This window comes from Hippoglossus stenolepis, chromosome 10 (genome assembly GCF_022539355.2).
Source record: "Hippoglossus stenolepis isolate QCI-W04-F060 chromosome 10, HSTE1.2, whole genome shotgun sequence".
Lineage (NCBI taxonomy): Eukaryota > Metazoa > Chordata > Actinopteri > Pleuronectiformes > Pleuronectidae > Hippoglossus > Hippoglossus stenolepis.
In genome coordinates, this window is record NC_061492.1 from 467,786 (window position 1) to 487,547 (window position 19,762).

General features: G+C 46.1%; 3 protein-coding genes and 1 long non-coding RNA gene across 11 annotated transcripts in view; 2 read left to right on the top strand and 2 right to left on the bottom strand.

The window, feature by feature from the left end:
• The window catches only part of baz1a (bromodomain adjacent to zinc finger domain, 1A), a 16,903-nt gene extending 12,986 nt beyond the window's left edge, over positions 1-3,917 (bottom strand). For 2 of the 4 annotated variants that reach the window (XM_047341635.1, XM_047341634.1), the window contains exons 1-6: positions 3,784-3,917; positions 3,347-3,488; positions 2,062-2,340; positions 503-664; positions 301-402; positions 1-45 (exon numbers count right to left, since the gene is read on the bottom strand). The exon at positions 1-45 is cut by the window's left edge and continues 43 nt beyond it. In XM_047341635.1, coding sequence (XP_047197591.1) covers positions 1-45; positions 301-402; positions 503-664; positions 2,062-2,340; positions 3,347-3,459 — 701 coding nt within the window. In that variant the 5' untranslated portion in view covers positions 3,460-3,488; positions 3,784-3,917. Of the gene's footprint in view, positions 46-300; positions 406-502; positions 665-2,061; positions 2,341-3,346; positions 3,489-3,783 lie in introns of all 4 variants that reach the window. The other 2 variants (XM_047341633.1, XM_047341632.1) reach the window with 1 other exon arrangement.
• Positions 3,918-5,047: 1,130 nt separating this feature from the next.
• zgc:109986 (uncharacterized protein LOC553566 homolog) lies at positions 5,048-8,784 on the bottom strand. Its single transcript, XM_047341636.1, has 8 exons — positions 8,518-8,784; positions 8,234-8,355; positions 7,986-8,124; positions 7,397-7,518; positions 6,768-6,878; positions 6,134-6,240; positions 5,818-5,908; positions 5,048-5,401 (listed from the first exon to the last, which is right to left on the bottom strand). The coding sequence occupies exons 1-8, from the start codon at positions 8,612-8,614 to the stop codon at positions 5,288-5,290; spliced, it is 903 nt and encodes a 300-aa protein (XP_047197592.1). The 5' UTR covers positions 8,615-8,784; the 3' UTR covers positions 5,048-5,287.
• Positions 8,785-9,026: 242 nt separating this feature from the next.
• LOC118116302 (4F2 cell-surface antigen heavy chain) lies at positions 9,027-15,371 on the top strand. Its single transcript, XM_035167881.2, has 9 exons — positions 9,027-9,142; positions 9,241-9,617; positions 11,496-11,686; positions 12,425-12,598; positions 12,737-12,834; positions 13,333-13,475; positions 13,675-13,990; positions 14,505-14,564; positions 14,854-15,371. Exons 1-9 carry the CDS (start codon positions 9,107-9,109, stop codon positions 15,199-15,201), a joined length of 1,743 nt encoding a protein of 580 aa, XP_035023772.1. The 5' UTR covers positions 9,027-9,106; the 3' UTR covers positions 15,202-15,371.
• Positions 10,153-11,478, top strand: LOC118116303. Of its 5 annotated transcripts, none has more exons than XR_007033000.1 (3): positions 10,153-10,273; positions 10,310-10,859; positions 10,913-11,478. It is a non-coding gene; the product is annotated as an uncharacterized LOC118116303 (long non-coding RNA). The 5 variants fall into 5 exon arrangements; XR_007032999.1 differs by having other exon boundaries at positions 10,154-10,859; positions 10,913-10,953; positions 10,984-11,478; XR_007033001.1 differs by having other exon boundaries at positions 10,154-10,493; positions 10,524-10,859.
• Positions 15,372-19,762: the final 4,391 nt, after the last annotated feature.

Genomic DNA, 19,762 nt, shown 5'->3' on the forward strand with positions numbered 1-19,762 from the left:
AGGAGCAGCTTCAGTCTCTCTCTGGACAGAGTCGTCTTCCTGCGACTGAACAAACAAACGTCCTGTGGTTACACTCACTGTAAAATAAATAATGATGCTTCGGTCTGATGACGTTTTACAATCGGTTCTTCAATCTTTTAATGAACAGATACACGAGCGTGACACAACGTTAAAATCACACTAACTTCTTCTACAAAGCTAATTTGATTTACTGACACCAACTGGAAACGCGAAGCCAAATCATCTGGATACTTCTACTGTGAAACCCGGGTGGAGACAGCAGGACTGAGAACTACTCACCTGATCTGATTGACTTTGACAGTGAACGGCTCACTGTGTTCGTCCTTCATCATCCTCACTGTGTATTTAAACACTGACGGACTCAGAGGCTTCTTCTTCTTCCTGCTGACACACACACACGAGGGTCACTCCAGGTTTTAAGCAGCTCTTTTCTTTACCTTCGCTCTCTGACCTAACAACATTTGACCTCTGACCTACTCACCCGTTGACCTGAGCTGTGGGACTCTGGAAGGCGTTTCTCTCATCGTCGCTGTCACTGATGACGATGGTGTCGCCGTCTACAGGCTTCTTGTGGCCATTAGTGGTCGGTGCTCCATTGGCGCTGGAATGAGGAGAATGAACCTGCAGGATCTCACACGCATGTCTACACACACACACACACACACACGCCAATTAGACTCCTCAATTACAAAGCTAAATGTTTAAATTATAATATTAAACTGTACTATCTGGAGACGTTTCACCACCATGACGGTGTATTAGAGCCACGTAAAGAAAATATCAGCTGAGATTTCAAGGACAAATCATAATATAACGAGAATATATTAAGGTAAGTCGTAGTTTTAGTTTTCTGTCTTGATAGATGGTGAATATCCGGGGATCATTCTGTCTGTGCAGCATCTTGTTCAGTTCTGCTTCAGTGTAATTTTAACAAATAACAAAATACTTGATGTTTTGTCTCATCAGCTCCACATGATTTTAAGTATCAGGACTTTGGAAAGATTGTGAAAGATATTTCAAGGAACTCAAAGGAGTCCATGGGTTAAATTATTTTTTGGATTACTTCCAAGTCTGACACTATATTAATAAAATGAAAATGGGAAAGGGAAGTCGACAACTGTATTACAGGGGAAGATGTCATGCTCAACCTCATGGAGGGAAGAGCCTGGGCAGATATTACACCTGCACTGAAGTTCTCCACTCGGCTCCTCCAGCTGCTGGAGAAACTGTGGCTTCCAGCAACCAAACCATTATCATTTGTTCTGTCCTAAAGCAAATTCCTTTTAGCAGAAGAATTTGAGACCATTTTCAGAACAAAATCCCTTTGCATCGGGAAGATCTCCTCTTTGGATCTCTGCAGTCAACACTGACAATTATTTAAAGAAAAAACTTATTTGGAATCCTGAGTGTAGCTGCTAGAAAACAATCACAAACAAATGTATTCAGCCACATTCCCCATGAGTCTGGTATGATATCATCTATGGAATCTCTGGTACTATGTGATTCATAATAAGAGTATAAATATTATAAAGAACATTGTGTAAGAAGGTGAGTCTATGAAGAAAGAACTCAAGTCTCATGTTTCCCAGTTAAAACACTGTACACTACAAACCCGTTCTGAATCCGTGTAGTGTGGGTTTTGGACATGTCTGCACGTTTTGGGATTATTGTAAATCTGCTTCCATGTAGCCTAAATCCTGTTCTTTCAAAATAAAAGCATCTGAATTGCCTGATCAGCCCCTGTTCTTTCAAAACAAAAGCAGCTGAACTGAGTGATCAGCTCGTTTGCGGTGAACTCAGTGACGAACAGACAAACTGATTCTTCATGAACTTCTGCTCTCTCTGAATTCTGAGTGGATTTCTAGAAGTTTATTGTGGATGACATCAGAGATGATGACATCCACAGGAAGTGATGTCACACTGAGTCAACTGTGTTGTGCCATGATGTTTTCCACATAAATTCTAAATACTGTAGAAAACGGAGGATTGTCAAGCAACTTCAGAAGCTGGTATGACCCTGTAGTCCCCTCCCCTCAGTACCTGGCCCCGTTGCGTCCTGCCACGTCCACGGTCTCTCCTGGGAAGAATCGGTCTTTGGCGAAGGTGTAGACGTCCTCGCAGAGCTCCGTCAGTCTGCAGTGTCGGCTCAGAGCAGCCAGGTGGAGCAGAGGCACCACCAGACACTGAGGGAAGCTCTGGAGACTTTGCTTTGCTCGCCGCTCACTCTCCATCGCCTCCAGGTAAGTGAGGCCCGCTCGACCCGTCAGAGCACAGCTCCACACCAGACTGTTGCACAGGATGGTCCTCTCAAAGAAGTCACTGAGGAGGAGGAGGAGGAGGAGGAGGGAGCTCAGTTACTCCTGAGTGTTACTCTCACACTTCTACAGATACGTCTACTGACACATTTTTAATCTACAACCAATCAAACTAAAGCGTCCACACGAGCAGAAATATCCTCCACATGAACACACATCACATGGCCGGTCATGTACACAGGTCATGTGCCGTAAACAGGAAGTAGATTGTCTCTGCCGCTGGTTGCTTAGTAACAGAAACTCCTCTGAAGGGGGAGCAGTGAAGGTGAAGAGTCGGAGCAGGGACGACGAGGTGGAAGTGTTACCGACAGGAAGTGTTAGCTTTGTGTTCACCGCTGGTCGTCGAGTCACGTGACTGATGAGAACCAATCAGGAAGAGAACGTCTGCGTCATTGTTTACAAACATCGGTTTGCAAGAGACAAACGTGACATTCGACAAGTTTACATGAAATATCTTCTGATTGTAAACGATGACGTCAGAACACACAAACGATAGTTTTCAAACTATATATGTTTATATCTAAAATGGATATGACGCCATCAACAGGCGGCCAGATGAAATGCACCAATAGAAGTCCTGATTTCTCCATGTTTAGTAAAGTTCAGGTCACATCTCAGCTCGAACCCACGTCACATTGACTTTAAAGAGTTTCTGTGGTTCTCAGACCTGATGGACCAGCTGACCTCAGGTGACCTTTAACCACACCTGAGCAGGTGCGGAGCCGCGTCCACTGACACCAGGCCTGTTCCTGCAGCGCTAGCGGCTAACAGGCTAATCCCCTTTAGCTCGCAGCTAGCTGATGAGCTAACTGACACCAGGTGACCTCACCTGTGCGCTCGGGTCACCGTGACGTGTTCAAGAGCCCGCGGAACTTTTCTCCCTCAGAAAAGTTGCTTTTTGTTTGTGTGTGTGAAAGTTCACCGACGGACCAACTGTCAGTCAAACTTCTGCCGCGGCTCTAGCGGCTGTTGACCGGCCCGGGGACGCGGCCCGGCCCGGCACTACTTACTCGTAGCTCCGGAAGACTTCGTGGGTGATTTTACAGAGGAACACCTCCTCCTCCGGCCGCAGGTCCGCCGGGGGTCTCTGTCGGACGAAGGCTTTTCTGTGGAGGAGCGGCATCTCGCAGCTCCGCTTCTACCGGCCGCTCTCTGGGGGGGAAAAGGAGGGAAACCGGGTCACAAACACCGAATATCACAGACCAACTCCCGCCGCACACATCCAGGTCGAGCCCCGGAGCAGAACCGGAGCCCAGAGGCCAAAGTCCCGCGGCTGAGGCCGAGCAGGAGCAGCGAGGAGCGGGTCTTTTGTTAGATTATCCGCCACATGGGAAACGTGCTCCTCACGCTCAGAGGGTCCGAGCCCGGAGGACCACTCACACGCACTCACACACCGACACACAACAGACACACAACCGACACACGGCCGCCTGGTCACCGTGTTTACCGAGCAGAGGACCGGGGGACCGGAGAAGATCGTCTCAAAGTGAAGAAGTGATCCCGGGAACTGAGCCTCAGCACCGGCCGCTTGTTGACCAACTTTTCATCCACTTCACGGATCGAGCGCAAGCTGGGACTTTTCAGCTCCGTCACTTTTATTCAACTCAACAATAACACAGTCGGTTTTACATGTAATTTATGATAACAAGGATTATTAGTATTTCACCTGTTAATGAGCTAATGATTATTACTGTTATTATTTCACCTTTTAATTAGAAGGTAATATTATTATTTCACATGTTAATGAGGTGAGGAGTAATTCGACAAAAAATCGATTAATCTTGATTGTAACCGATGAAAGGGATGTTGTGTGTAGTGGATATTAAAGATCCATCATATTAACTCACTTATTTCAAAGTTATTGGAGCACATATATACATATATGTCTACGAGTCTCTGAACAAAGTGAAGACACCATCACAGCATATCTATCAGTTGATGTCCCTGAACGCACCACAGAGGATGAGTGAGTGGGCGGGACTTCTCCCACCTCTACAGATGATTGGTCGGTTCTCCCGCCACTCTCTCCGCCCTCTGCCAGGGCGCGAGGATGAGACAGAGCGGTGACGTCAGAGGCGTGAACGTCCGCACGTGTTGCGTCATCAGGCGGGAACTGCTGACTGAGTCACGTGACGTCAAAGACTCGAAGAGTTTTTATTTGTTAGTGAAGTTGATCTGAATCCTGCATCTGCTTCTAGTGATATCGTTTTATAGGACGACTCAGAGACTCAGACTCAGAGACTCAGACTCACATAATCTGTCTCCATGTTAAAGATAAAAACCTGCTGGATCCCCCCCCACTGGAAACAAAGGAACAAAGGAACCTAATGAAGTCAGAGGAAACAGTTTCCTTATTAAACCACATCCACACACTGTCCTCTAAAGTTTCATCAGATCCATGAATGATTCAGAGAAATCTGTGAAATGTGAAAATAGCTTCTGTCACAACGATAAAAATTAGAAATACACTGACATTCATATAAGGTCGCAGTGACCTTTGACCTTCAACCACCAAATTCTATGAGTCTGTGACAAACTGAAGACATCATCACCGTGGAAACTCAAAAGGAAATGTGTCACTATTTCACATTTAATCCAGAGGATTAATACAATTCTAATAAAAGATAAAGTTCTGTCTGATTCCCAAACAAACATGTTGTGATGTCACGTGACCTCACAACTCATCCCTGTCACACAATCCACGACACAGCTGTGATGTCACAGTGACTGAGCAGAATTCTGGATTTATTATCTGGACCATCGTTAGTTTCAGTTCAGAGTTCACAGATATATTCATAAACACCAGACCAGTTCACACCAGATCAAATGAGGGATCAGATTAGTTAAAACGAGTCCAGTACAGTCCAGATCTATTCAGACCTGATTCCAGTTTAGGAATCAGACCAGTTTTAAGGTGTTCAGACTGGTCCGAACCAGTTCTGGAGACCAGTTCACATGACCCTGTAGAGGTGGATCTGTCTGAGGGCGTCTGGGTCTGTGTCTCTGCCCAGGTAAACGTCGTAGTCCACAGGAAGTTCCTCCACCCAGCCGGGCCGCAGCGCCTCCTGTTGGACACAGTTTAATTCCATCATGTTATAAATTAACTGGAGAAGTGAAGTGAACAAACTATATAAAATCTAAGCTACATGAAGCCTGTGGATATTAAAAAAATACTACAACTCCCAATGTGCATTTCACCAGCAACCAGCCAATCACAGTTTCAGCTGAGGTCATTTGAGGTCAGGATTCAAGCTGCAGCTCTGTGATTGGCTGTTTGTTGGTGACAAATATACACTTAACAAATAATGGAATAAACCATTAATCTGTGTGAGGGAAATGAAACGTGTGTCAGTAACGTGCTGTTCTACCAGGACCCTCCAGAACTTCTGAAGGACGGATCTCCTAACGGACCACGGAACCCAAACCTCCACAAGAACTTTAGAACCTCCTGGAGGTCGTGTGGAACAGAACAGATTCTCACCTGCAGAGCGTCCAGACTCTCCTGAAGACTGGGAACCGTCACCAGCAGAGAACCTGTCTTTACCAGGTTCCTCATGATGTACCTCCATGCTCTGAACACATGTAAACATCTGGATTATACTGTTGAATTCAAACTAGAGCAGTGGACAGACAGAATATTTAACTGTGACATAACCAGGCACTAACACGGTTCAGTTTTTATTTGAGGAAATACACAAAGTTTTTATGTGTTTTTCTGAGTGAGTTTATGTCATTGTGTGTGTGTGTGTGTGTGTGTGTGTGTGTGTGTGTGTGTGTGTGTGTGTGTGCGCCCTCACTTGATTTGCTCGCTGGGCTCCATGAAGTACTCAAAGACGTTGTTCATGACCAGAACGTCTGTGTTCTGCAGCAGAACATCCTGTGTGCAGACGTCAGCCTGGAGAACCTGCAACAGATCAGAACCGGTTTCTACCGACAAACCAAAATGGGACCAGCAGTGTTTCCAAACTTCTGAGATCAGTGAAGTGTGAAGAACCACAAGCTGTGACCGTCAGTCCTGTTCCTGACATGTTCTGGTGATGAGGGCCGACGCCGGTGTGGATGAGCTGTGAACAACAACACTGATCTTTCCACAGCAGAGTTTATACGTCATGTCCGGCCTCCTGCTGCTCTACAGGCTCCGCCCCTGCTGCTCTACAGGCTCCGCCTCCTGCTGCTCTACAGGCCCCGCCCCTGCTGCTCTACAGGCTCCGCCTCCTGCTGCTCTACAGGCTCCGCCCCTGCTGCTCTACAGGCTCCGCCTCCTGCTGCTCTACAGGCCCCGCCCCTGCTGCTCTACAGGCTCCGCCTCCTGCTGCTCTACAGGCTCCGCCCCTCGCCTGGATGTTCCCACATGTTCCTGTTTGAACGAGTCGGACCCGACAACCTGCTGCTGCCTAATTGAGACTCTGCAGTTTGATGCTCGACACCAACCTGGACTCTGTCGTTCAGCCTGTATTTCTGCAGCATGTTGTTCTGCAGCCTGACGAAGTCCTCGCTGAGCTCCAGGCCAATCAGCCGAGAGGCCGAGCTGTACACGTAACCCTGGAGACAGAGAGAGAGACACACACACACGTTTGTTTCACTGATTCCTCAGAGTAATGATCATGAGGAAACAATCTGAATGATATTCATGAGTGTGATTGTTGGATCTTAACAGAGATGTGAGCTCTGACTGATTTTGCAGCGTTAATTTGCTTTTGTCTCTTCTGATGGTGGGAATGATGTCATCATGATGTATCAAGAGATAAGTGAGCAGGATTCAACCTGGAACATGAATCATTCATGTCCTGATATTTACATTGAGTCAAACTGTGTCATTAAAGCAGCTGAAGCTGATCAGCGCCGGTTCTTGACTGTGGTTCAGACTCAGTCTCCACTTTAAAGAAGAGGAGTTTAAGTTAAACTTGTTTCTCCTTGATTGTTTTAAAAATATATATTTTAGTTGTTTATTGGACAGGACAGAGAGGTTAGTGGTGAAAGGGGACAGAGACAGAACGGGGGAGGACATGCAGCATAGGGCCGGAGGTCGGAATCGAACCCAGGCCATGAGCTCTACTGACCCCGTACAACACAGCTCCCAGTCTAGAGCCAACATCCACCAGTGTTCGACCGCTCAGGTCTGGGAGAACGTTCTGGAACAGGAACTGAAGCTCTGCCACTGAGAAGGAGTGAGAGATGAAGTCTGCAGGAAGAGGAGGAGAAGAAGGTGATGGGGTTGACACACACACTACGACAGGCTGCAGGGTGGGGGCGCTGTTAGCTCCACCTTTTGTTAAACATAGGTCTCTTTGTGCTGTTCACACACGTTCATAGATTCTGGTTGGTGGATGATGTGGTCACAGGGAACATCCACGCCACGTCTTTACTGTTAATACGCATCACGGTTGCTCCGGATACGCCTGCGTCCACACGCTGCAGAGTTTTCGAGGTGGAACTGTTACTGACGGGAAGTGTTAGCGACGCTTTGTGTTCACCGCTGGTCGTCGAGTCATGTGACTGATGAGAACCAATCAGGAGGAGAACGTTTACACAAGTCTCAGTTTCTGTTGGTCCAGAGTTTCCCGCCCCTGATAGAAAGACTTCACAAGCGCTGCCGGCCCGTGTGCATGTGCGTGTTGTTAGTTTGACAGGCGGTGACAGTGTCCTCACCCAGAGGTGCGGTCCTCTGGGAGCCACAGGTGAGGCAGTAGGTCCGGCTCATGGTTCCCTCCTCACACAGAGAGTCCACCTGCTCGTCATCGTACAGGAAACCGTCCACGTGAACCGTCGGCCGCGGTCGCTGCTGCATCTGAAACACACACAGTCATGTGGAGTCACTCGAAGTGCGTCTTCATCCGTCTGATGTCCTGACTATTGTGGAAGCTTCCGTCTCTCATTCATCTGAGTTACTCTCCGACCTTCTGGTGGGCGGCGGCCTCAGAGGGCAACATGGCGTCTGGAGGCAGACTGGCCCTCAGGTCGTCTGCGATGCTCCGCAGCATCACTTTCCTGTTGTCCACCAGCAGCTCGTCCAGCTCACCTGCAGGACACACACACACACACACACACACACACACACACACACACACACACACACACACACACACACACACACACACACACACACACACACACAGAATGTATAACTTCTATAACTCCTCTGACATGTGTCCTCCTCCAGTCTCTGGTCCACTGAGTTCACCTGAGTCTCTGATCCAGCTCAGTACTTTCTGGAGCTCGGACGGATTCACTTTGCTCAGCAGCAGCTTCAGCTCCGAAGAAGCCTGAGAAAAGTCCATGTTGAGGCGGCGGATCTCGGTGCGGGTCCTGGTCCTGGTCCGGGTCTCGGTCCTGGTCTCGGTCTGGTCTCGGTCCTGGGATCACGTGAACCGGGCTGCAGTTTAAACGGGACTCTACCTCAGCGGAAGTTCTTCTTCTTCTTCTTCTTCTTCTTGGCGGGTGGCCCCTGACGTTCAAGGTGCAGTACCGCCCCCTACTGTGCTGGAGTGTGGGTCAGAGTGGTTTGCGGAAATACATAAATAAATAACAAACAAACAAAACAACAACAAATACAAAAATAAGAATGAACAAGAAGAAACTGGTCCTTTTCTTACCTCAGTCACGAGTCTGGTTCTCAGATTTCCGACAGGTGTGAACGTAGCACAGCCAGAGAGAGAGAGAGAGAGAGAGAGAGAGAGAGAGAGAGACACACACACACACACACACACACACACACACACACACACACACACACACACACACACACTCTCTCTCTCTCCGCATTAATCGCCATGGACGCGGAGCTGAAGGCCGTGGAGCTGCAGGAGGTTCATGTTTCCTTTATGCATCTTTATATTTTCTATATTTAAATTCCTTTATGTGTAAACCTGCTTTGCAATGAAACCCGGTTCTGATTCTGATGCAGGTCCCTGAGCTGAAGATGGAGGATGAAGAGGAGCTGAAGATGGAGGATGAAGAGGAGCTGAAGATGAAGGTGAAGGATGACGCTCTAAAGGATGAAGATGCGCTGAAGGTGAAGGATGCCGCTCTGAAGGATGAAGATGATGAAGCTGAGCTGAAGGATGCTGATGTGACCGAGGACCTGGACCAGGAGCAGCAGGAGAAGGAGCCGATGACCGGAGGACAGCGGCCCTCTGACGCTCCTCCTGCGGGCGGAGACGCGGCCGCAGCGGCGGAGAAGAACGGCTCCGTGAAGCTGAAGATTCCCGAGGAGACACCGGAGGAGGTGAAATTCACCGGACTGAGCAAAGAGGAGCTGCTGAGGGTGGCAGGGACCCCGGGGTGAGGAGAACCACATGCATGATAACATACATGACCAGGACCACATGCATGACCAGGACGACACACATGACCACATGCATGACCACATGCATGACCACATGCATGACCAGGACCACACACATGACCACATGCATGACCACATGGCCACATACATGATAACATGCATGATAACATACGTGACCAGGACCACACACATGACCACATGCATGACCACATGCATGACCACATGCATGTGGTCATGCATGTGGTCATGCATGTTATCATGCATGACCACATGCATGATAACATGCATGACCAGGACCACATGCATGACCAGGACGACACACATGACCACATGCATGATCACATGCATGACCAGGACCACACACATGACAACATGCATGACCAGGACCACACACATGACGCATGACCAGGACACATACATGACCACATACATGACCACATGCATGATAACATACATGATCAGGACCACATATGTGAAAAGGACAGGCCCCGATATACACAGTACAAGGTCTACATGTGGATCAGGTCTATAATCAGGTATACATGTGGATCAGGTCTACATGAGGATCAGGTCTATAATCAGGTCTATAATCAGGTCTACATGTGGATCAGGTCTATAATCAGGTCTTTAATCAGGTCTACATGTGGATCAGGTCAACATGTAGGATCAGGTCAACATGTAGGATCAGGTCAACATGTAGGATCAGGTCTATAATCAGGTCTATAATCAGGTCTTTAATCAGGTCTTTAATCAGGTCTTTAATCAGGTCTATAATCAGGTCTTTAATCAGGTCTATAATCAGGTCTTTAATCAGGTCTACATGTGGATCAGGTCTATAATCAGGTCTTTAATCAGGTCTACATGTGGATCAGGTCAACATGTAGGATCAGGTCTATAATCAGGTCTATAATCAGGTCTATAATCAGGTCTATAATCAGGTCTTTAATCAGGTCTACATGTGGATCAGGTCAACATGTAGGATCAGGTCTATAATCAGGTCTATAATCAGGTCTATAATCAGGTCTATAATCAGGTCTTTAATCAGGTCTACATGTGGATCAGGTCAACATGTAGGATCAGGTCTATAATCAGGTCTTTAATCAGGTCTTTATGTGTATCAGGTCTACATGAGGATCAGGTCTATAATCAGGTCTATAATCAGGTCTACATGTGGATCAGGTCTATAATCAGGTCTTTAATCAGGTCTACATGTGGATCAGGTCAACATGTAGGATCAGGTCAACATGTAGGATCTGATCATAATTAGGTCTATAATCAGGTCTTTAATCAGGTCTATAATCAGGTCTTTAATCAGGTCTACATGTGGATCAGGTCAACATGTAGGATCAGGTCTATAATCAGGTCTATAATCAGGTCTTTAATCAGGTCTACATGTGGATCAGGTCTATAATCAGGTCTTTAATCAGGTCTACATGTGGATCAGGTCAACATGTAGGATCAGGTCTATAATCAGGTCTATAATCAGGTCTATAATCAGGTCTTTAATCAGGTCTATAATCAGGTCTTTAATCAGGTCTACATGTGGATCAGGTCAACATGTAGGATCAGGTCTATAATCAGGTCTATAATCAGGTCTATAATCAGGTCTTTAATCAGGTCTTTAATCAGGTCTTTAATCAGGTCTACATGTGGATCAGGTCTATAATCAGGTCTATAATCAGGTCTATAATCAGGTCTTTAATCAGGTCTACATGTGGATCAGGTCTATAATCAGGTCTTTAATCAGGTCTACATGTGGATCAGTGGCTCAGAGAAAGTCTGTTGTCATGGGAACAGTATTGTAAATGTAAAGAGGGAAGCAGTGCTCAGTGCTGCCTCTGGTGTCTGGGAGCTGAATGACGCTGTGTGCTCAGCTGGGTGAGGACTCGCTGGACGCTGCTGCTGCTGTTCTGGCTCGGCTGGTTGGGGATGCTGCTCGGAGCCGTCCTCATCATCCTGCAGGCCCCTCGCTGCAGAGATCTGCCCGTCACCAGCTGGTGGAACCACGGCCCTCTGTACCAGATCGGAAACGTCCAGGCCTTCACCGACGGACGAGACCTGAAGGGTGAGAGCATGACGTGCAGGAGACATGATGACGAACCAGAGTCAGAACCTGAACTGTGCTCATTACACGTCTGAGCACATTTAGTGAAACAGTTTGTTCTGAATGAGCTGACGCAGGATTTCTCTGGAGTCTCAGTGGATGTTCACACCTCCTCCTCAGGGGGTCATGGTGCATCCAGCTCCTCTTCAAACCACAGGTCCAGGAGCTGGTTGAACCCACACATTCACTTTCATAGACTCTAAGGTTGTTAAATGTTTGTGTTGTAATCAACTGATTCAAACAACTTTCAAGTAATATATATATATATATATATATATATATATATATATATATATATGTAATACTCCAGAGTCCTCCTCTCCCTCAGTGAAGAGCCTCCAACACCTTGTTTGTGTTTCGTGTTCACTCAGGAACAAACTAGAAACACTTTCCTCCTGCACTTTAGATACAGAATGTTCTGTTAACTATCTGTAAAATATCCATTCTCTGATACAGCTGAAAGGAATATAATCCAGATCTGCACCAAATCTCCCCTGATCATAGATATCAGCACTTTACATACGTATAATCTGTGAATTCTTTTTTTTGAGAGATTCATGAAAATGTCAAAAAGGTTGGTCTCAGCGTGTTGAAGACACAACATGTGAGATGAGCTGCTTATCGACGACAGCTCAGTGCTGCCTCCAGAGGTCAAACTGTCCACGAGGAACCTTTAAGTCACAGACTCTCACCCGTCAGGTCTGGAGCAGAAGGTGGGCGCTCTGTCTCAGCTGAAGGTCAAAGGTGTGGTGGTCGGGCCGCTCCACGTCGCTCCGCCTGACGAAGCCGTGAGCCTGAGGTTCGAAGAGATTTCCCCCGAGGTCGGAAACCTGGAGCAGTTCAAAGGTTTCGTTCAGGCGGCTCACAAGAAGGGTGAGGAGTCACATGACACAGCAGAACTCTGATTCATCAGAACACTGGTGGACGACAGAGACATCATGTGGTTTACAGAGCTTCAGAGATAACAAACGAAATGAACAACAGAAGAACTAACGCAGTGTGTTCCTGCAGGTATTTCTGTGGTTCTGGATCTGACTCCAAACTACCAGGGAACATCTGGACCCTGGTTCTCCAACGTCAGTGTTACCAACGTGGCAGAGAGACTGAAGGTGAGGGCTCACACTGAACATCACGTCAGGGTGTAAAACCACGTAGACGTTCGATTCCTCAGTGAACTGAGGATCAGTTTCTGCTCGTAGTGGTTTTCGTCATTCTGTTTGAATAAAAAGCAGAATATTTAAAGCATTCAGTCTTTTAGCAGCAGGAAGTCGAGGCCTCTGTCTTCTACCGTCATGATGTAGCTCCTGATGATGTCGTGCGGTGAGAAACAAGTTGAACACACGGTGGCGACAGAGAGCAGCAAGAATTTAAAAAAGGGCAAACTTCAAGTTCTCGGCAGCTCGGTGCTTCACAGCATCTTGTTCTGTGGATTTAGTTTCTCTGTGGGGACCCGACATCTTTATGTGATTTAGGGTTGGTGGTCCGACTGCAGGACCAATCACACGCCTCCTGTTGGGACTGATGATGGAGAAGAACCTGAGGGTGTCAGTGTCGTGATGAACTGAACCTAACCCCTGCTGGTGCTGATGCTGTGTCTGTCTCCTCAGTCTGCTCTGGTGTTCTGGTTGGATGAAGGTGTGGACGGCGTCCAGCTGTCCGGGGTGGAGCGTGTTTCCACCATAGTGCCGTCTCTGTGGGCCGACATCCGAGCCATCGTCCAGAACGGGACGGAGCAGCGTCCCGACAAAAGGTCTGAAACTGTCCAACTGTTACTGGAACCATGAGACGTCCAAACAAAGATAAAAACATCTATCAATCCATCTGATTGGTCCATCACTCCATCCATCCCTCCATCCCTCCATCCTCCATCCCTCCATCCCTCCATCCCTCCATCCATCATCCATCATCCATCATCCATCATCCATCTTCTTGCTCTGGATGTCTTTCAGAGTCCTGATCGGGATCACAGATCGATCCTCGGTTGAGGACGTCTCCTCTCTCCTCTCCTCCACTGGTGTCGACCTCCTGATCTCCAGAGTTCTCCGTCCTGGAGACCCGGATGCCACGGAGCGTGCTCAGTCCGTCCAGCGCCTGTATTCGTCCCACAGCCAGACCCAGCTGGCGTGGAGCCTGGGGGGTCGGACGGAGGGTCACCTGGCGTCGCTGGTGGGCCCGGCTCTGGTGAAACTGCATCAGCTGCTGCTGCTCACGCTGCCGGGGACGCCCGTCTTCAACTACGGAGACGAGATCGGCCTGATGGACGAGGTGAGGATCCTTTATTTTAACTGAGCACAGAACATTCTGCGTTCAGAACGTTATAATGTAAACTCACATAAATTCGATTTTTGAATAAACATATTATTCAAAAATCTTAATATTTCATGACCTTATCAATTTATCAAGTGTTTCCTTCAATTAACTTTATTATGTTAAATTTCAATAGTTCGGACCAGAGTGCACCCCAGTTCAGAACGGGGTCTACCAAACCAATCTGCAGGGGCTTTTGACTTTATTGGCTTTTTCAGAAAACTGGTTCAGGAACAGTTTCACTTAATCAGGTGTAATGAATCCTTTTGTGATCGATTCCTTCAGACACAAACACAGTGGACGGCTGTGGAGGTAGAGCGGGTCGTCCACTACACACATACATATGTATATGTGCATATATATATATATATATATATATATATGTATATATATGTATATTTATAGATGATCACTGAGCTGTTTTTCTTTCCTCTCCCTGATTGTTGCTGACATATCATCATCTGTTCTGAAGGACACCAAGTTTCCCAAGATGCTTTGGGACTCTGATGACGCACTGAACGAGACTCGACAGGTAAACAACAACAACAACAACAGAACTGAATGTAAATGATTGAATGTCCATCACATCAGTAGTGGTTGTAGTAACACTGATAGTATCAGCAGTAGTTCTACAACCAGCTGACGCAGTACAAGCAGCAGTGATCGTCACAGAGTCAAAGTAAAAGTACTGGAGTATCAGTATTTCAGCAGTAGAGGTAGAAGCTGTATGAGTACCAGATATAGTACTGCTAGTATTCATACTTGTATCAGTGGTATCAGTCGTGGTTCATGCGGCTGACTCCTCCTCTGTGTGTGTGCAGGAGGAGAGGGCCGAGCGTCTGTCCTGTCGCAGTTTCTTCCGTAGTCTGAGCGAGTTGCGAGGTAAAGAGCGCTCCCTGCTGTTCGGGGACTTCGTCCTCCTCTCTAACTCCTCCTCCTCCCTGGCGTACCTGCGGGTCTGGGACCAGAGCGCACGTTACCTGGCCGCCTTCAACTGGGCGGAGGAGGCGACGCTGCTGCAGTTGAGCGATGCGACGCTGCCCCAGCAGGCGGCGGTGGTCCTCAGCACCAACAGCAGCGTCCTGCCTGCAGAGGGCAGCGTGGACCTGACCAACCTGCGGCTCGGCCCCGGACAGGCCGCACTCCTCAGGTTTCCCTACGCTGGATAGATCACTTATTACCTCCAGACAGAATGATGATTAAAGCCTGATTCAGACTGATCCATCATCCATCATCCATCATCCATCACCCATCATCCATCATCCATCATCCATCATCCATCACCCATCATCCATCATCCATCATCCATCATCCATCACCCATCATCCATCATCCATCATCCATCTATATCTATATATCATCACCAACCATCATCATCATCCATCATCATCATTCATCCACATCACATCATCATCATCATCTCCATCATCCATCATCCATCATCCATCATCCATCATCCATCATCCATCACCCATCATCCATCACCCATCATCCATCATCCATCACCCATCATCCATCATCCATCATCCATCATCCATCATCCATCATCCATCACCCATCACCCATCACCCATCATCCATCACCCATCATCCATCATCCATCACCCATCACCCATCATCCATCATCCATCATCCATCATCCATCATCCATCACCCATCATCCATCACCCATCATCCATCATCCATCATCCATCATCCATCACCCATCATCCATCACCCATCATCCATCATCCATCATCCATCATCCATCACCCATCATCCATCATCCATCATCCATCATAATCTTCTATAAATTGGTTCATATCTTTTTCAATTGAAGGTTCTTATGGAACAGTTTGAATAACAAAGTATAATAAGAATAATAATCTGCTTCAGTTCAGCTCCTCACGTCTCTGAAGTGCTCGTGCTCATGGCTCAGAGTTAGTTATCAACATTCTCCTGTTAGGCTGGTTTTTGTAGATCCAGTTGCTCGTATGCATCGGGGACGGACGAGGCCCCGAGCGACTTGTTGCTGACATGCAGCGTTTTGCAGGATCTCTGGTGTCAGCATGTTTCCATCTGCCTCATCAGCTCATTTTAACTTCCTCCATTTTCACACAAAAGTCCGATTGAGCTGAAGACTCGTCCTCGAACAGAAACTCAGTCGACGTTGGGCTTCAGTCACATTGATCTGTGGGGTTTTACTGTCGTCACCAGTTCCTCCTTGTTGTTGTCAGGTGAATATAAATCATGATGTGATGATCGTCCGTGAAAAGTCATAAATAAAATATAATAAAAATGAAAGAAAGACATTTAAAGTCTGATGTTTTTAAAAACCATGAACTCATGTTCTTTATCACAACAGCATAATATTAATGAAAGTACTAGATATTTATTGATTATTGATTTCATTCATCTGGACAGAAGCTGTGAACAACCACTATTCATTACCGCTCCCATACACCAGGGGGCGAAACAAACAGTTTGTCCTGCAGGGGGCAGACGATGCACATAAAACAGGACGGAACTTTCAGCACCAGACTATTTATGTTATTATATGTTATTATATAATAATTATAATTATAGATAATAAACATATACACTTTTATTAAACTTTGCAAATAAACAGATTCTCAAATGTTTTTTTATATTTTATTCTCGGTTCCACCGGGTTCTATATGGTTCTACAAGGTTCTACAAGGTTCCACTGGGTTCAGTCAGGTTCAGTCAGGTTCTACAAGGTTCCTTCAGGTTCCACCAGGTTCTATATGGTTCTACAAGGTTCCACCGGGTTCAGTCAGGTTCTACAAGGTTCCTTCAGGTTCCACCAGGTTCTATATGGTTCTACAAGGTTCCACTGGGTTCAGTCAGGTTCAGTCAGGTTCAGTCAGGTTCTACAAAGTTCCTTCAGGTTCCACCAGGTTCAGTCAGTTATAACTTATTCAAAGCATCATTAGTTGGTTAAAGTTCCACCATATAATAAATAAACCTGTCTACAAGCCAATCAGAGTCCAGTATAGGTAGACTCCGCCCACGTAGGTGCTGACGACAGGACGTACGTATGTCAGACAAAATTCTTTAGTCCCTAAATTACAACGTGAAACTAAAAGTAACAGATCAAAGGAAACTATGAACAAACATGAAGCTTCAGACTCAGAAAACTGATCTTTATTCAATATGAGCAGAGAACTGATGTTCTGACTGACGGATGTGAACCCTCGGGGAACTTGGTTTATGGACCTGATGCCAAACACGCGTGAGCAGCATGGAGATAACACGGAGATCATCAGAGGTGTGAGTCCTTTAGATCGGAGATAAACTCAGTTTGTGAGTTTTATTCATCTGTGTCTAACTTGACTCTTGTTTATTATTTCTGGGAAATTGTAATAAAAAAAAAAATACAGTATATATTTAGTTGCACTTATATGTCTCTTACATGTCGCACTTTGTAGTTCTTGAAGAAAATCGTACTTTCTTGATTCTCGTTGTTCTGGGTTTGTTCCTTCATGGTTGATGCACTTACTGTGAGTCAGCTCAATGTAATGTAATGTAATCAGGTTTTTTAGTATTTTCTTTAATATCCATCAAAGTGAAGAGTCTTTAACTTTCTTTACTCTTTTCTTCTTTCTGCTGCATCGTGGTTTGTATCCCTGTGACGTTGTGATGAGAGCCTGGTTTTATCTGCAGGGAGAAGTGAGCTCGATGAATACTGAATGAACAGCAGCCGCTTCAGAGGGGATTTCACATCACATCAGTTTGAACAAGAGCTCATTTCATGGAGCAAAGCACAGAATCACAGTGTTTAAACTGTCCTCGCTTTGTAACGACGCACCAGAGACCACGAGATAAAAGGCTGAGGATCTGAACCTGCAGCATTAAAGGAGCAATGCATCGTTTCAGGAATCCAAGAACAGAGCAACTGAAACACTTCTAAATTTCACCACTTCGCAGAAATATTTTCAGGTTTCAAATTATCTCATGAAAAAAAATATTTTTAAATTGTCCTCATGTCCAGAAATCTCCTCCCCTTTATGATAATATATTTTTCAAACCTGTTTGTCAGAGACCTTCACACTTTTCAGTTTAGTCCATTTAAAAAAAAAAAAATTATTTGCAGTTCCAGATGTTTTCAACCGAAGGATTTATGATCTTTGTCACAGCGACAGCAACGTGGACAGTTTACTCTTCAGGCTTTGACCAATCAGCTGCAGCTCTGATCTCACTGCAGCGAACCAAGGTGCATGAACAGAAAACACAAAGACAAAACCAAATGTGATGCTTGTTTATTTGATGAGTTACGGTTCAGGATCTAAAAGAAGAAGAACACACCTTTACCGTAACACCTCAAATAAACAGGTGTCACATTGTTAACACACCTGACCACAGTAACTCTTCATTGTCCACATCCCTGGTGGTTGTGTTTCAGTTGTGTTGTTGTTCATGCACTTGTGTGAGATGTCTCGGCCGTACTCCACCAAACAACCATCAAACTGCTTTGTTTCCTGCTCGAATCAAACATCTGAAATCTGTTCATCTGGAGTTTGTGACGAGCTTCAAAGAAAATGTTACTTTAAATCAATAGTTCAGCAGCCGGAGCTCAAACAGCTTCTGTGTTTGAGATCGTCGACGGATTCTCCTGGAATTGTAAAGTTGGTTTTATATGAAGTTACAGTTCAGGTTAAAATGATTCCTATTGTGATAAGTAACGTTATCCAGCTCGCTTGCATTAGCTTGCTAGCACCACATTTACAGTGCCTTGCATAAGTATTCACCCCCCTTGGACTTTTTCCCATTATGTACTGTTACTAACTGGAATTCAAATAGACTTAAATAAACTTTTTCCCGTTTGATCAACAAAACATGCATAGTACTTTGGAGGTGCAAAATAAATTTTATTGTGACACAAACAATAATGAGAACAAAAAGTTGACATCTGTTGGGTGCATAAGTATTCACCCCCTGTGTCAATACTTGGTAGAACCCCTTTCGCTGCAATTACAGCTGCAAGTCTTTTGGGGTATGTCTCTACCAGCTTTGCACATCTAGAGATGGAAAGGTTTGTCCATTCTTCTTGGCAAAAAGATGAAGCTCAGTCAGATTGGATGGAGACCGTCTGTGAACCGCAATCTTCAAGTCTTGCCATAGATTCTCTATTGGATTGAGGTCTGGGCTTTGACTGGGCCATTTTAAGACATTAACATTCTTTAATCCAAACCATTCCTTTGTAGCTCTGGCTGTATGTTTAGGGTCATTGTCCTGCTGGAAGATGAACCTCCCGCCCAGTCTCAAGTCTTTGCAGACTGCATCAGATTTTCTTCAAGGATTTCCCTGTATTTGGCTCCATCCATCTTTCCCTCTATTCTGACCAGTTTCCTGTACCTGCTGAAGAGAAGCATCCCCACAGCATGATGCTACCACCACCATATTTCACTGTTGGGATGGTGTGCTCAGGTGATGGGCAGTGTTGGTTTCGCCACACATAGCGTTTTGCATTGAGGCCAAAAGTTCAATTTTGGTCTCATCTGACCAGAGCACCTTCTTCCACATGTTTGCTGTGTCTCCCACATGGCTTCTGGCAAACTCAAACGGGATTTTTTATGGATCCCTTTCAACAATGGCTTTCTTCTTGCCACTCTTCCATAAAGGCCAGATTTGTGGAGTAGACGACTAATAGTTGTCCTGTGGACAGATTCTCCCACCTCAGCTGTGGATCTCTGCAACTCCTCCAGAGTAACCATGGGCCTCCTGGTTG

What these genes read in the sequence shown, in the direction of transcription:
- zgc:109986 (XM_047341636.1), bottom strand. Translation starts at nt 8,614, where the DNA reads ATGGACTTTTCTCAGGCTTCTTCGGAGCTGAAGCTGCTGCTGAGCAAA. An exon ending in GAGCTGGATCAGAGACTCAG is followed by an intron (nt 8,356 to 8,517) that starts GTGAACTCAGTG and finishes TGTGTCCTGCAG; the next exon opens with GTGAGCTGGACGAGCTGCTG. An exon ending in AGAGTCTGGACGCTCTGCAG is followed by an intron (nt 5,402 to 5,817) that starts GTGAGAATCTGT and finishes TGTGTCCAACAG; the next exon opens with GAGGCGCTGCGGCCCGGCTG.
- LOC118116302 (XM_035167881.2), top strand. Translation starts at nt 9,107, where the DNA reads ATGGACGCGGAGCTGAAGGCCGTGGAGCTGCAGGAG. An exon ending in AGGCCGTGGAGCTGCAGGAG is followed by an intron (nt 9,143 to 9,240) that starts GTTCATGTTTCC and finishes ATTCTGATGCAG; the next exon opens with GTCCCTGAGCTGAAGATGGA. An exon ending in TCAGGCGGCTCACAAGAAGG is followed by an intron (nt 12,599 to 12,736) that starts GTGAGGAGTCAC and finishes GTGTTCCTGCAG; the next exon opens with GTATTTCTGTGGTTCTGGAT.